The following is a 13,308-nucleotide window of genomic DNA, read 5'->3' as shown; positions in this document are numbered from 1 at the left end:
GTCACTTGTCTGATCACATTCAGCCAGGATGTGAACTGAATCTTCTTGAGTTAGTCTGTGCCTTAACCTCTTGACACGAGTTATACTTAACCTTCTATTTCTCTAAGCACCCACTGACTGCTGTGCTGTGCTTAGTTGCTCAGTCATGTGTGACTCTTTTCAACCCCATCGACTGTAGCCCACCAGCCTCCTCTGTCCATGGGTCTTCTCCGGAAAGAATGCTGGAATAGGTTCCCATGCTCTCCTCTGAGGGATCGTCCCAACCCAGGGGTAGAATGCAGGTCTTCCACATTGCAGGCAGATTCTTTCCTGTCTGAGCCATCAGGGAAGCCCACTGACCAGCCAAGTGTAAATGTAAACTTATAATCAAGAAGATCTATAAACTGTTCCCACTGCACAGCTATAGCAGGACAGGTGCTCTGGGGATGTATTCAAGGATCTCATAGTGAGAGCTCATCACAGAAGCTGCTATATTTCACACGGACAAAGCAATAGGTCCCTAAGTCCCTTCATCCTGAGATGCCCTCTGCAATTTTAGAAGACTACTCTCACTGACATTTTTTCCCATTCCCGAGAGTTTGCAGATACAGTCCCAGGATATGCTACCCTCTATTTTGTATCCTTAATAAAAAGGGAGGAGGCTGGTATACCTCCCTTGTAACTGCTCAGCATCTCAGGATGGTGGCTTTAAGAATGGTGTGAAATTCGAAAATGCTGCAATTATAATAAGCAGGAGGAGACAGGACAAGTTAAATACCAAGTATCTGGGGAGAGATCATTATCTCAACTAGGACTCAAATGCCAGAATCTTTGGTTGTAATGTCAGTGACTTCCCAATTGCTTAAAAATGGATGAGAATATCTTCATTAGGAAAAGTAGGTATGTGTGTGTGAGAGAAAGAGGTGGACAGACAGAGATAAAGGACACACGTCGATCTTTTCAACAAACTTGGAGCATCCCCTCTGAGTTAGGTGTTGAACTGGACACTGGGACCCAAGGATGGAGAGAGAGTGTTAATACATTTAACAAAAGGCACAGAAGCAATGCCAACAAGAGCAGGGAGAGGAGTATTTTTAGGGATGGGCTAGAAAGCATCAGTTCAGTTCAGTTCAGTCGCTCAGTCGTGTCCGACTCTCTGTGACCCCATCAATTGCAGCACGCCAGGCCTCCCTGTCCATCACCAACTCCCGGAGTTCACTCAAACTCATGTCCATCGAGTCGGTGATGCCATCCAGCCATCTCATCCTCTGTCGTCCCCTTTTCCTCCTACCCTCAGTCCCTCCCAGCATCAGAGTCTTTTCCAATGAGTCAACTCTTCGCATGAGGTGGCCAAAGTACTGGAGTTCAGCTTTAGCATCATTCTTCCAAAGAACACCCAGGACTGATCTCCTTTAGAATGGACTGGTTGGATCTCCTTGCAGAGCATAGGCCAGCACAAATATGAATCCCTTTATTCCCTCCCTCTACACAGGTGCCTTTCAGTCACCTAAGTCAGTGTGGGCATGGCCACTCCAATAACACACCTGACTGACTCATTTCCTTGCAAAACACATGCTGGCTTCTTTTATCCCTCGTGGGGAGTTCCAAACATCAAACAAGAATCCCTAAACTGGGATGGCATCAATTGCAATCAATCCCAGTCAAGGTGCATGGGATCTGATAGGGCAACACATATACCCAAGAATGATGGGGAGGAAAGGATCAAGCATGAATTGGCTGAGCCCTCACCGGCTGCCTGCCTATAAGGTAGTCTCTGAAAGGGACGTTCCAGTGGGCAGATGAACAGTAAGTGAAAGTCCAGGAATCAGGAGGAGTTAAGAGAGGATTGGGGTCAACATTGGAGCTGGGCTTTTGGAGAAGACTCCTGCTGAATAGAGCAGACTGCCGATCACCCAGCGCCTGGGGTGGGTCCAACACAAAGGAGCAGGACGTGCGCCAGGGCTCAGTGACCAAAAGGGGCCTCCAGCCACCAGGCGAAACCAAGGGTCAGAAAGAGCCAGGTTCTGGCAGCAAGTGAGAACCGAGCCCTGAATTTGCTGGCACCTTGACTTAGGATGGGGCTTCGTTGGTGGCTCAGATGGTAAAGACTCTGCCTGCAGTGTGGGAGATCTGGGTTCCATCCCTGGGTTGGGAAGATCCCCTGGAGGAAGGCATGGCTACCCACTCCAGTATTCTTGCCTGGAGAATCCCATGGACAGAGGAGCCTGGTCAGCTATACTCCATGGGGTTGCAAGAGTCGGACATGACTGAGTGACTAACACACACACAGAATGCCTTAGGGTGGTCACGCACATCTGTCTGGGTGTGGCCTCATGACCCGGACACTCAGTCGGAGTGGGGCCACTGGCACAGCAGAGCCTGGGGGAGCGAGGGTGGCACTGCCACTTCCTGTCTCCCTTCTTCCTCTACCTGGGACTCCAGAGAGTCCACCCTAGGTCACTTCGTCCTCACGTGGGCAGAGTCTCTGTCTTTCTTCGACTCTTGCTGACGCCCTGGGAAAGTCTCTTTCCTTCTCTATGCTTTCCATTTTTGTCTTTCATTTCCTTGATCTATTTTCCTTGCTTTATTAATACTCATGAAAATACTCCTCAACATTACCGAGGCTGCAAATGCACACTTGAATCAAATATAAGGAAAGCTATGCATCTTAAAATTAAACTTGGCACAACAGATACAATAATACAAACTCCCAAACTTTTGGAAGTATTCAGAAATGTCTTTGGGAAAATGTTTCCATGTTATCTTCCTGCAATTATATCTACTTTTCTTCAGCACTGGCATTCATGATAAATAGAAAATTATCATATTCATTTTCCCCCTCTTTTGCGTAATTACTTCTTCTACACCAACATCGTGTTCTATTATTCTTCATGGCGGGTCTATAGCATTTTGGATAATTATGAGTTAAATTATCTTCTGTGGCCTTGCCAGAAACCTTCACAACCACTTAAAACATACTGTATTTCTATTATGCAATGGAAACTTGGTTAATCGAGATCTCATAAATCTTCAGACCCACTGGAGATGTTTAATATTCAAAAGCAAGTTTTCAACATTGATCAGCACTCTTATGGAAGCCAGGTCAAGTCCTTCAGCATCTCTTTGATTTAAGCAAAATGTACCATCTCCAGGGAAGAGGAGGCCACAAGAGGTCAGGCAGACATTGTAGGGTATGAGTCAGCCACAAGGTGAGCAAAACGGGCCTGTGCCCGCTGCTGCCACAGTCTTGATGATTTAAACTATGAGCATAAAGATGAGGAGACAGGATTACACAATGACTTGGATTTTTGGATCTAAAAACACGTGACTTCTCATCTTTCCATCCTTCCACGTGGATCACTTGCTTCCTCCTGGTTCTTGGAGAAATGCTCTGTCATTGGTGTCCTTGCCATCGTTCACCTGCTGGCTCTGTCCTGTCTGCAGGTCCCTGGAGGTGCTGCTCGTCCTGTGAGAGGTCACAGATGTTCCCGGAGGGCGCAGCGTTCAGGGCAGGGTCAAAGCTAAGGGCACCCATGATTCTGGGGCAGCACACATGATAGGTGGGACCCTCTGCAGCCTGATTTCTGGCCCCAAGAGATAGAGCAGTGCTTGCTGGTGTGCAGGTGAGAGGCGTAAAGGACCTGCTGGGGGCACAGCAACAGACGGCCACAGCCCTCAACCCAGTGCAGACTTCCTACCCTTTGCTCAAATACAGGTCCCAGGAACACAGAGGAGCCGTTTGCTTTTTCTGCTTGAAGCTCACAGAAACATTCTCTGTTCTCCCTACCTGGAAGAGGGTACTATCAAACTCAGAAGAGGGGGGAAACGGCATTCTAGGAGCAAGCACAGACTCTGACACATAATAACCATGTGACCCAAGGCAAGTGCCTCAACTTTCTGCACCTCAGTCTCTACACTGGGGATTGTGGAGGAACAAAATTCGTCATCCCGAAATGTTTCTGGCATGTGGATTATCTCAAGCTGAAAACAGTCAAGGCCCAAGACTCAGGAGGAAACTCTGACCTTCCCAGTAACTGCCTTGAGAATTCAGATAGAGGACCTATTCCAGGAACAGAGGGTCAGGAGAGATGTCCGCAAAGAATACAGCCAGGTGTGCGGGGAAACTCCCAGAGATCAGAGCCCACTCTGCATCCCTCTCTGTTGGACCAACAAACATTTATTTACCAATCAATCTGCTTTTTCATCTCCATGTGAACTGCCTTCCTCTACTTAAAAGTCCCACACCACTACTTCCAACATCCTCCTTTGTCTTCAGCTGAGGATGGTGTTCAGGGTGAGGACTTTGGCCTTTGGGGTGAGTTATTTAGTTCCCCTGGGGTTCTTCCACGTATATGTTATTAAACTTTTGTTTGACTTTCTCCTCTTCACCTCTCTGCTGTCTGTTTAATTCTTAGACCAGCCAGAAGACCCCAGAAGGGTAGAAGAAAATGTCTCCTTCCTGGACAGGATCATAATATTCTGAAAATTACATGAAACAATAAGTAATTGGCCTGGCACCGGACATACAGTCAATTATGGATGACAGGGTCTATTTATTTAAGCCCCATCCCACAAGTTTTACTGAAAGGTCTGCAGTGTGGTCCTGCAGGGAAGGGGCACCAGGCTCGGCTCCAACACCTCCCTTCTTTAACCTCCTCTACTGGGGCAATGACACACAGATGGAGGCAGGGTGAGTGCTGAGCTGCAGAAACATCACAGCTTCAGTTTTCACGTCTTAAACAAAGATGTGCCAGGTACGAGAAATCCCAGGAAGGTGCTATGGCTGGAAGGTGAGAAGGCACTCAGCGGGAAGCCTCTCTCCCCAGGGCCCATTCCCAGCCACCTTCCTCCCCAACCCAATGTCAGCTAAAAAGCATCTTCCTGCAGGGGAAATGGTACACAAACGAACGAACTCAAAATAGTCTGGGGCCATCTTGAGTGGACTGGAAAAGAAAAAATCAAGAAAGTTTAACAGTTCCTAACTTAACAGGCAACGCCATTTTGGCCAGCCCTAAACACATGTTTAGGACCATGACGATGCTTCCCATTGATGACAATGTTCAAGTCCTCCTTTGGGAAGGATGGATAGGACCTCTTGTCCTCTGCATCTCATGTCCAGACCCCATCAGGTCTGGAGCTCAGGCTGCCCAGTACTGCTCGCCTCCACCCTCCCCCTACACCAGAGCCAGCTGCACAGTGACCAAGGTAGGTAGGCCAAGGTCCCTTTCTAGAACAGCAGGACTAAACTGAACCCAAGGACCAAATTTACTTAAAAGCCAAAAAAAAAAAAAAAAAGAACAAGGGCTTAGATGGGAACGGCAGAGTTGTTTAGAGCAATCCAGAAAGTCACAGAACACGTATGCTGACTGCCTTAAGATGAGCCCCCCCATCCCCCATGCTGGCATCCCTACCAATCGGTGATTAGACGGCCTCAATCTAGCCAGCCCCCCTCTTCCAGGTCTTCCAGATCGGGAAACACCAGCTTCCCTGTCTGCCCCTCTCCCTCCTGGCTCCTCGTGTCTCCCCTGGTCAACAGAAGGCAGGTCTCCGCAGGAACAGCCCTGCTCTCAAGTCCATCAACCTACTGCAGCTGAGAAGACCCCTCTCTGCTCTGCTGCCCTACTCCTCGCCTTGTCCCAGGGATGGCGCAGCCTCGGGGGCCACTGGTGGACTCAATGTCCCCCCTGGCAAGTGATCGCACCAGAATGCAAGTCCCCCAGGTCCCCAAAGGCTCTAACCAACCACCTGCCACTGGCACCATATTGTGAAGAGAACGGAACCCTTTCACTGTGAGCATTTTATTGCTGCAGATTAACACTCCAGAATACGAGACTGAGCTCCTTTCCAGTGGAGTAAAGCATTCAGCCCAGATGTATCATTTTGGATCCTCAGTATTCATGACAGTGTCTGTAGCCAACACCTAGGTCATGGCTTCGTGCCTCTAGGAACTCACAGCCCAACCACACCCACATGTAACTGACGTGTACAGAGTGTGTATCCATCAGAACAAAGATTTGCAGCAGGCGTTATGGGGGCTCAGATGAGGGTGAGTCCTGACCATGAGCAGAAAGCAGGGCGCTGGCTGGCACTGAGGAAGGACTGAGAATTCGAGAGCTCTGTGTGTGTGGTGGGCAGGGGGAGGAGAATGAATGCTAGAGCTCTGTGTGTGTGGTGGGTGGCAGTAGGGGGGTGGAGGAGAATTCTAGAGCTCTGTATGCATCTGTGGGAGGGAGGAGAAATGAACCCAGAAAGGACAGAGCATCACAGGTCATCACTGAGGTTTTGTTTGGCTCCTATAACCACCTGCACTTGTGTGTTGCTTTCTAATCAGCATAATAACACCATCACTTTCATCTCCCCAATGCCTTAGATGGGGCAGATACCATCCCCAAGAGTACACAAATGAATTCAAGTGTTCAAAATCATTTGGCAGGTGAGGGAAGGAGCAAGAATCAAGCCCAGATGGTATGCAGGCTCCCGGGCCTGGTGCTCCTTCTCAGGCAATACAGCAGCTTTAAGTGGTGAGGTCCATGCACACAGGTAGGGTTACGTAAGTGTGGGCAGGGCCACTGGAGACCAGCCTTGCTCAGATGCTCTGGGGCAGGAAGGGGATCTGGGGCAGCAGTTCTCAACATGAGAAATACTAGAAGAGATCTTTAATACACCCATGCCCATCTCCAGACATTTTGCTTTAATTGGTCTGGGATCCTGGCCATGGAACATCTGAAATGCATCTCCAATAACTCCGGGGCAACCCAGGTTAGCACTGCAGCTGGAGTGGCCCTGTATGGACTTGTACTCGGGTCCATGTCTGAATCCATCTTCCCAGGCCAAGAGCAAAGCCATTGCCCCGATCAAAGTCCTTATTCAGTTTAGGTAACTGAAATGCTGAAATTCATGTGCTATGGCCTTGTTTGGAATAACTGAGTGGCTCTTCTGAATGTTCTATGTACAAAAAAAGAAAGCTGCTAATGGATAGGGCAAAAGGCAGAGAAACACCCAGGAAAAGACAGGACGCCTCCCTGGGAGCCTGACTGCCTTGGTGACTTTGGCAAAATCCTGCTGCTCAGATTCCTCCTTGGCAGTGGTTAACCTCCAAATACTGGGTTCCAAAGAGATTAGCTCCGAACTCCAAATGAAAATGCGAGGGTATTTTAGACTAGAGTTTCTAAGCATAATCCCAGATCAGCCAGCCTGGATCAGCAAAACTGATTATCCTGCCATGCTTTAAAAAAAAAAACCTCCCCAGGTTGCTGGTGGGAACTTTTCCCACTTAGCAGAACAGTTACAGCAACAACCCCCACTTTCAGCCTACCGAAACCCCCTCAGAATGTTCACGGACATGGATGATGTGGTCCACTGCAAAACCGAAGCAAATTTAGAGAAGACTGAGGTCCAGGTGAAAACACATCTGGTGAGCATTGCGTCACTGAAATAGCCTAACAGACACCAACTGACCACACCGAGCATCCTGGGCTCCCTTCCTGACGTGGGCAATGATTCAGACACAGGACTTCTAGACACTTGTCATATCTAATCTAATGCAGAGGCACAGAACATTTTTAACCCAACAGCAGATAATTGTAATGAAATGATTCTGGCCAAGAGGGCCCATTTGTAATAATGAATTCAAATCAGATTCATAGCAGCTATAATTCAGACACTGTGAATACCACCTTCATTTTCCATATCATCTCTCTTCCAAGAAGGCAAAATAACTCCATAGTCACATAATTATTTTTACTTTTCAAGTAGCCCTGTGAAGTAGTTATGAGGAAGATAATATTGCCTCATCTACATAAAATGAGTTCCTTCCACGTTCAATCAAAGACCTGGCACCACAAACATGCCTTCGAGGAAGGAGATCACCCCACTCTAACCGAACAGGGTCTCACTGAAACTTTCAAAGGAGGACCGAGCTTTCTCCTTCTCTTGGCTTCTCCTGGTTGGTCTTCGACCTCCTATGTGACTTCATTCAAGATTGAGAAACAGGCTTGGATTACTTTGATCCGAGGCAGCTACATATGAACAGACTTTCTATGGTTCTGACTAGTGGACCTGGGAATCAGTCAGTGTTTTCAATGCCTTCTGAACATCTGATGCATTCAGAACACTAAATTCCCAAACACAGGATTCCCAATGGCACACCTTTTAGGAGATTAGAGAGTGATTGCGGTTAAAAACTACAATTTTTTAGAAGCAAAAAAAAAAAAAAAAAACCAACAAGATGATACATCTTTCTGGGGTTGAGGCCGTGGACTTCCAGAGACGGGAAACAGGATGCCCGCCCCCTCGGAGTCCTGACAAACAAGGTTTTCACTGAGACCGGCGCACAGCTGTCGAGAACAGAAGGGGAGAGATTGAGACCCCAAGAAATCTGTGAGAGTTATTGATGTTATTTTAAGAAACACTGTGATCGTAGTGAAACCAGAACCTTAAAAAATAAGGGAATAGTAAGAATTCAGTGATCAAAGATGGAAAGACGAGAACGAATAACAACGCAAAAACATATAAAATGGAGGCATTTGATAAAAATGAAAGAAAATGTAATAAAAAAGGAAAACATGAGAGGTAAAAGAAAGAGAATACAGAAAGATTAAAATGGGGACAATGCGCGGAATTTCTGTATTTCAGGGCAACTTATACAAAGTCAAGAGACAAAATCATCGTAAGATGGGCTTACTTTTTAAAAAATAAAGCATGCCGTCAGGTAACAGATAACAGTTATATTAAATATGTAAGGTTTTTCTTTCTTTCTCCACAAAGCACAAAAAGCAACTATTCAGCTTTTCCCTTTTTTATTCCCATTCCCATTACGAAGCCCAGCTGCTAAACATTAGAATTGAAGATCATGAAAACAGGCCAGCAGCTAATAAAAAGGCAGCTCAAAGCTGGCCCTCTGCTGGTGGAACAGTGTTACTGCATCCCAGAAAGCTTTAACTTTCAGGGACAAGAAGAGGCCGGAGGATTTTGGAAAGTTCAGCACTGAGACCTTATCCTATGCTACGCCTCTCTGTCCCTGGTAAGAGGGTATGAGTTTGGAGGATGGAGAGAGAGGCACACAGCATTGGCACCCCTTAACACCCACCGCCATTTCCCCACGTCGCCTGTAGTAACACACATCGGAGCCTGGCTGATACGCCTCTGACCAGACGGGCCCTCTGCGCATGTGCCTCGCAGGGCGTGGACCAGCCCCTCACCCTGGGATTTCTCTGATGCAAGGAAGTATGCACGTTATACTCCTCTAGTCCGGGGCAGCCCAGGGGGGTTCCTTCCTGCTGGAGGTCGAGAAAGGAGGTCTGTCTCCATCCTGTTTTTCTCTCCCTCCTGGGGCCTCCATGCACCAGCAGACAGGGTTCTAGGACCTGGGACCTGTCCTTGGGCTTAGAAGAAAACACAGTGAGACCACCCAGAAGGCAAGCATCAACCTCCACGCCTGGCCTTAGGTAGGAAGAGCAGTGGTCACGTGAGGCCTTCCTTTCCTTCCCCAGGGAGAGGCTCTTCTGGGCTGAGAGGGACACCAAGGAAGTCGAGGGCCGAGCAGGAAGGGAGCCCCACCCTCACGCGTTCCTTGAAGCTGCCAGGCTTCTCGGCTGCAGAATCTGGGGCACGATGTTTTATTTCCACCGTAACCATCAAAGTCACAGGCAGGGCAAATGCATTCACCCCGTGCACACTGTGAGCAGAGTTAAGCTGGGACGTCCCTGAATCTGTCTCCGAGGACCAGAACTGCCTCATTAAAGGGATAAAAGATGATATCTGCTGAGCTGGTGGAAAGTGGTGGCTGCATTTTTATTAAAGTCTCTGCTGCAGCAGGCCGGGTCCCTAAAGGTTCATATTCCAAGAATCTCCACCCCTTTGCCTGGAGCCCGTAAGTGCTTCTCTGTAACTCATTAAGGTAAAACAAAAAGCTTTCCTATTGTGCTTTTCACACAGGAGTGTTGTCGTTGCATAAAAGAGACATGTTTCCTCTCCCTGGGCCGAGCCTGCAAAGATAAAACTGCCCTCGTAATTTACAGCCGGGGCCCCAGGAGCAGCACACGGGGTTGGCATGGATGGCTGCAGACTCATAAAGGGCCCGGACCCAGCAGCTGGCAATTCCAGAGCCGGAAATTTCAGGTATCCCGCTGGTAGAGGCCAACCAGCCCTCTCTGGACCACCGTGCCTCATCACATACCTTCCCGACTGTGAGACAGCCCCCAGTGCTCCCAAGCTCAGACCCCAGTATTTTAATGCCAGGGCTCGCGTCGCAGTGCCAAGCCTAGCCATAGCCTCATGGATACATGCAGTCCCAAGCCTGGACCTCAGGACTCGCTCCGAAAACCCGGGGCCAGAGAAGCCACAGCGAATGACGAAGCTGTCCAGGAGAACGGGTCCCAGCTGCCACAGAACGCCAAGTTGGCACCTCTTGGGCCTGCAAAAGCCCTCTCCCACGCTCGTCCCCCACGCAGGTCTCCGGTCCTCTCTCGCTCACCCGTTCCCACCGAATCCCATCCGAGGGGCTCAGTCCCCCGCCGAAGTTCAGCTCCCTACCTGAGGGTGGCGCTCTCCCCCTGCCGGACCGTCACGTTGTCCATCGCCTTGGGGAAGGTGGCATCTCCGCTGCGCACGGGCACTCCTGTGGGTACAAGGAACAGCAGCCTGAGAGACACGACCACGAGGCACTTCCAGGGCAGGAAGAGGGACCCACAGACCCCCATCCTCGACAGCCACAACTTCCCAGAACTCCGGCGGCGGCTCGGTCCTCGTCCCCCGCCCCGCACGCCGGCGGGTCTCGGGCAGCCGCGCGGGGAGGGAGGCAGGGGCTGGAACCAGCCAGAAGCGGAGAGGGGGGTAAGGAGAAGCGGAGTCCAGGCTCTCCGGAGTCTACTGATTCTTCCTCAGATCCTGCCTCAGCTTTCCAGCCTGGCACAACCAGATGCCCCCTCCTGCATCCAAAACGCTTTCTCGATGCTCCCCTGGGGAGGAGGGAGGCGGCCGGGAAGGGAGAGGAAGGAGGAAGGTGCGGGATGAAGGTCACGGTTGTTCTTTCTCTGCCTCTCTTCGAGATGCTACTTTAACATTCAGTTGGGCACGTCCTGCCGAGGTCTGGCATCAAAAGTTTATAACCCAAAGAAGCCAGGCAAGTGTCTCTGACATAAAGGAGATGTCATAAAAAGCTGCCGCTTCAAGGAGAGGAGAGAATGTTTTATTAGATCACACATATGTACAGATGTATTTAGAAACCAGCCCGAGTCTCCGATCTGGAACGCCAAGGCGGTAAAAAGTTCCACCGCGGGGACCCGCAGCCACGGCCAAGTCCAACGATCCTCCGGAGCGGTGGGTGCCTGGCGTCCTCGCCGCAGCCCGGGCGGCGACTGGCGGCCGGCCCGGCCCGCGAAGCGCCCGCGGCGCAGGCTCGGGGCGCACGGGGAGCGGGCAGACGGCGCTCCCGCCTCTCCGGGGACGCGGCGCGGGGCGCGGGGACGCGCGGACGCCAAGCTCAGCGGCCGCCCCCGGCCTCCGCGCCACCGGCCTCCCGGGAGCAGCCCCGACGCGCGCGGGCCCCGACCGCCGGGGTTGTCATGGCAGCAGCTCCATCACTGACCGCCGCTCTCCGCGGTGCCCGCGCCGAGCGAGCGGGCTGACCGCGCGCATTCCGGCTGGCGCGGGGCGCGGGCTCCCACCTTAACCCCCGCCGCGCCGCCCACTCGCGCCAGGAGCCGCGCTGGCCGGCCTGCCACCTCCCCGGCTCCTCTCTCCCGCGACACCGCGGCTGCCCGGGAACGCTGCGCCCCTTTCGGCGGCTTCCCTACGTGCTGGCGGGAGGGAAGGGCGGGAGAGGGAGCTCGGGGACCGCAGCAAATTGGAAACTGACTCGCACCTTCCCTCCCCGGATGCCGGATGCCAAGGCAGAAGTTGCCAAACCCCGCCCTGAACAGCTCAACTAGGTTTCCCGCGCCAGAATGCCGACTCAATGCGCACGGTGCGAGGCGCGGCAGCTCTGCCGTCCCCACTCCACGTGGCCGAGCTACAGTCCCATCCCAGACAGAGCTTTCCTGGGCTCTGGCGAGATGGTGGAGCGCTCTCTGCTCCGGTGACCCACCTTGGAAATACTCCTGGCCCTAGACTTGCTCTCTATCTCTCCAAATGGCAAATCTGAATGTCTCCCTACCACATCACCTGCTAAATCGTCTCCATCCTACTCCACATTACTTCCCAAGGATCTCATTGTAAGCATACAAGAGCTGGGAAAACACACAGTGATCCTAAAAAGTATTGACTGACTTTTACAAAATCTGTCTGTTGCTTTATGATCACAACATGAAATGGAACCATCATGCATCTGGAGAGGAACTGGTGGTTAGGGCATTCTTAGAACCCAGTCTGTCAGTTTGGAGTGCCAAGGCATTTCTTCTGGTCAAGAGCTGAAGGCTTTCCTTGGGCCTATTGGGAGGATTTCTTTCCCCTCCCCTGGCAAAAGCCACATCTTATTGTGTGGCTCCTGCCCTTGTATCATAATCATAATTGAATGGTTGCTACGTATATTTTGCTTTACTGTATTGGTACTCAAATCCTTTGCAATATTAGCCTGGGCTCTGAACAATTGTTCCAATGAAATGTAATTCAGAAATAAGCTGTAAAGTCTTGCCATGGGTTGTGTTCATTGCTGAAGGGCACATAAGCATGCTACCTGCTCTCAGTTATAAAGGACTGGACGCAGATACTGTACGACAATATACTATGGGCTTCCCTGGTGGCTCAGTGGTAAAGAATCCACCTGCCAATGCAGGAGACCTGGGTTCAATCCCTGGGTCAGGAAGATCCCCTGGAAAAGGGAATGGCTACCCACTCCAGTATTCTTGCCTGGAGAATCTCATGGACAGAGGAGCCTGATGGGCTACAGTCCATGGGGTCCCAAAGAGTCAGCACGACTTAGCGACTAAACAACTATTTACTGTACGATGGTAAATATACAATATAAATAAATGCTGTCCATCCTCCACCCCCTGCAAAAAGATAACTACACATATCCCAGGTCTAAAGTTTTTAATTAGAGCATGGGACCTCAGGAAGAAAGAATAGTTGTTGCTAGTTATGCCACATGTGTTGTGTAAGTTTTAATAGAGTGAAAGTACCTGGAGTTCCTTCCCGGAAAGCAGGCATTAACAATGCAGATGAGTAGTATGGTCCCTAGTGAGCTCCATGCCAGGAGGGGTAATATATGCTAGGAGGAGAGGCAAGGCCTCAGAGAGCAGCCTAATAACGTATTCTGGGATCACCCACCAGTTTTAATGACACACACCTTTCCTTAAGACCTGAGTGTAGCTGCGTTTTCTGTATACACAT

General features: G+C 50.4%; 1 protein-coding gene across 1 annotated transcript in view; it reads right to left on the bottom strand.

The window, feature by feature from the left end:
- The window catches only part of OPCML (opioid binding protein/cell adhesion molecule like), a 513,799-nt gene extending 502,950 nt beyond the window's left edge, over positions 1-10,849 (bottom strand). The window contains exon 1 of the mRNA XM_040255856.1: positions 10,513-10,849. Coding sequence (XP_040111790.1) covers positions 10,513-10,679 — 167 coding nt within the window. The 5' untranslated portion in view covers positions 10,680-10,849. The remainder of the gene's footprint in view (positions 1-10,512) is intronic.
- Between the last annotated feature and the right edge of the window lie 2,459 nt (positions 10,850-13,308).

This window comes from Oryx dammah, unplaced genomic scaffold, assembly GCF_014754425.2.
Source record: "Oryx dammah isolate SB20612 unplaced genomic scaffold, SCBI_Odam_1.1 HiC_scaffold_15, whole genome shotgun sequence".
Taxonomy (NCBI): Eukaryota; Metazoa; Chordata; class Mammalia; order Artiodactyla; family Bovidae; genus Oryx; species Oryx dammah.
This window is presented reverse-complemented; position numbering and strand designations above follow the sequence as displayed.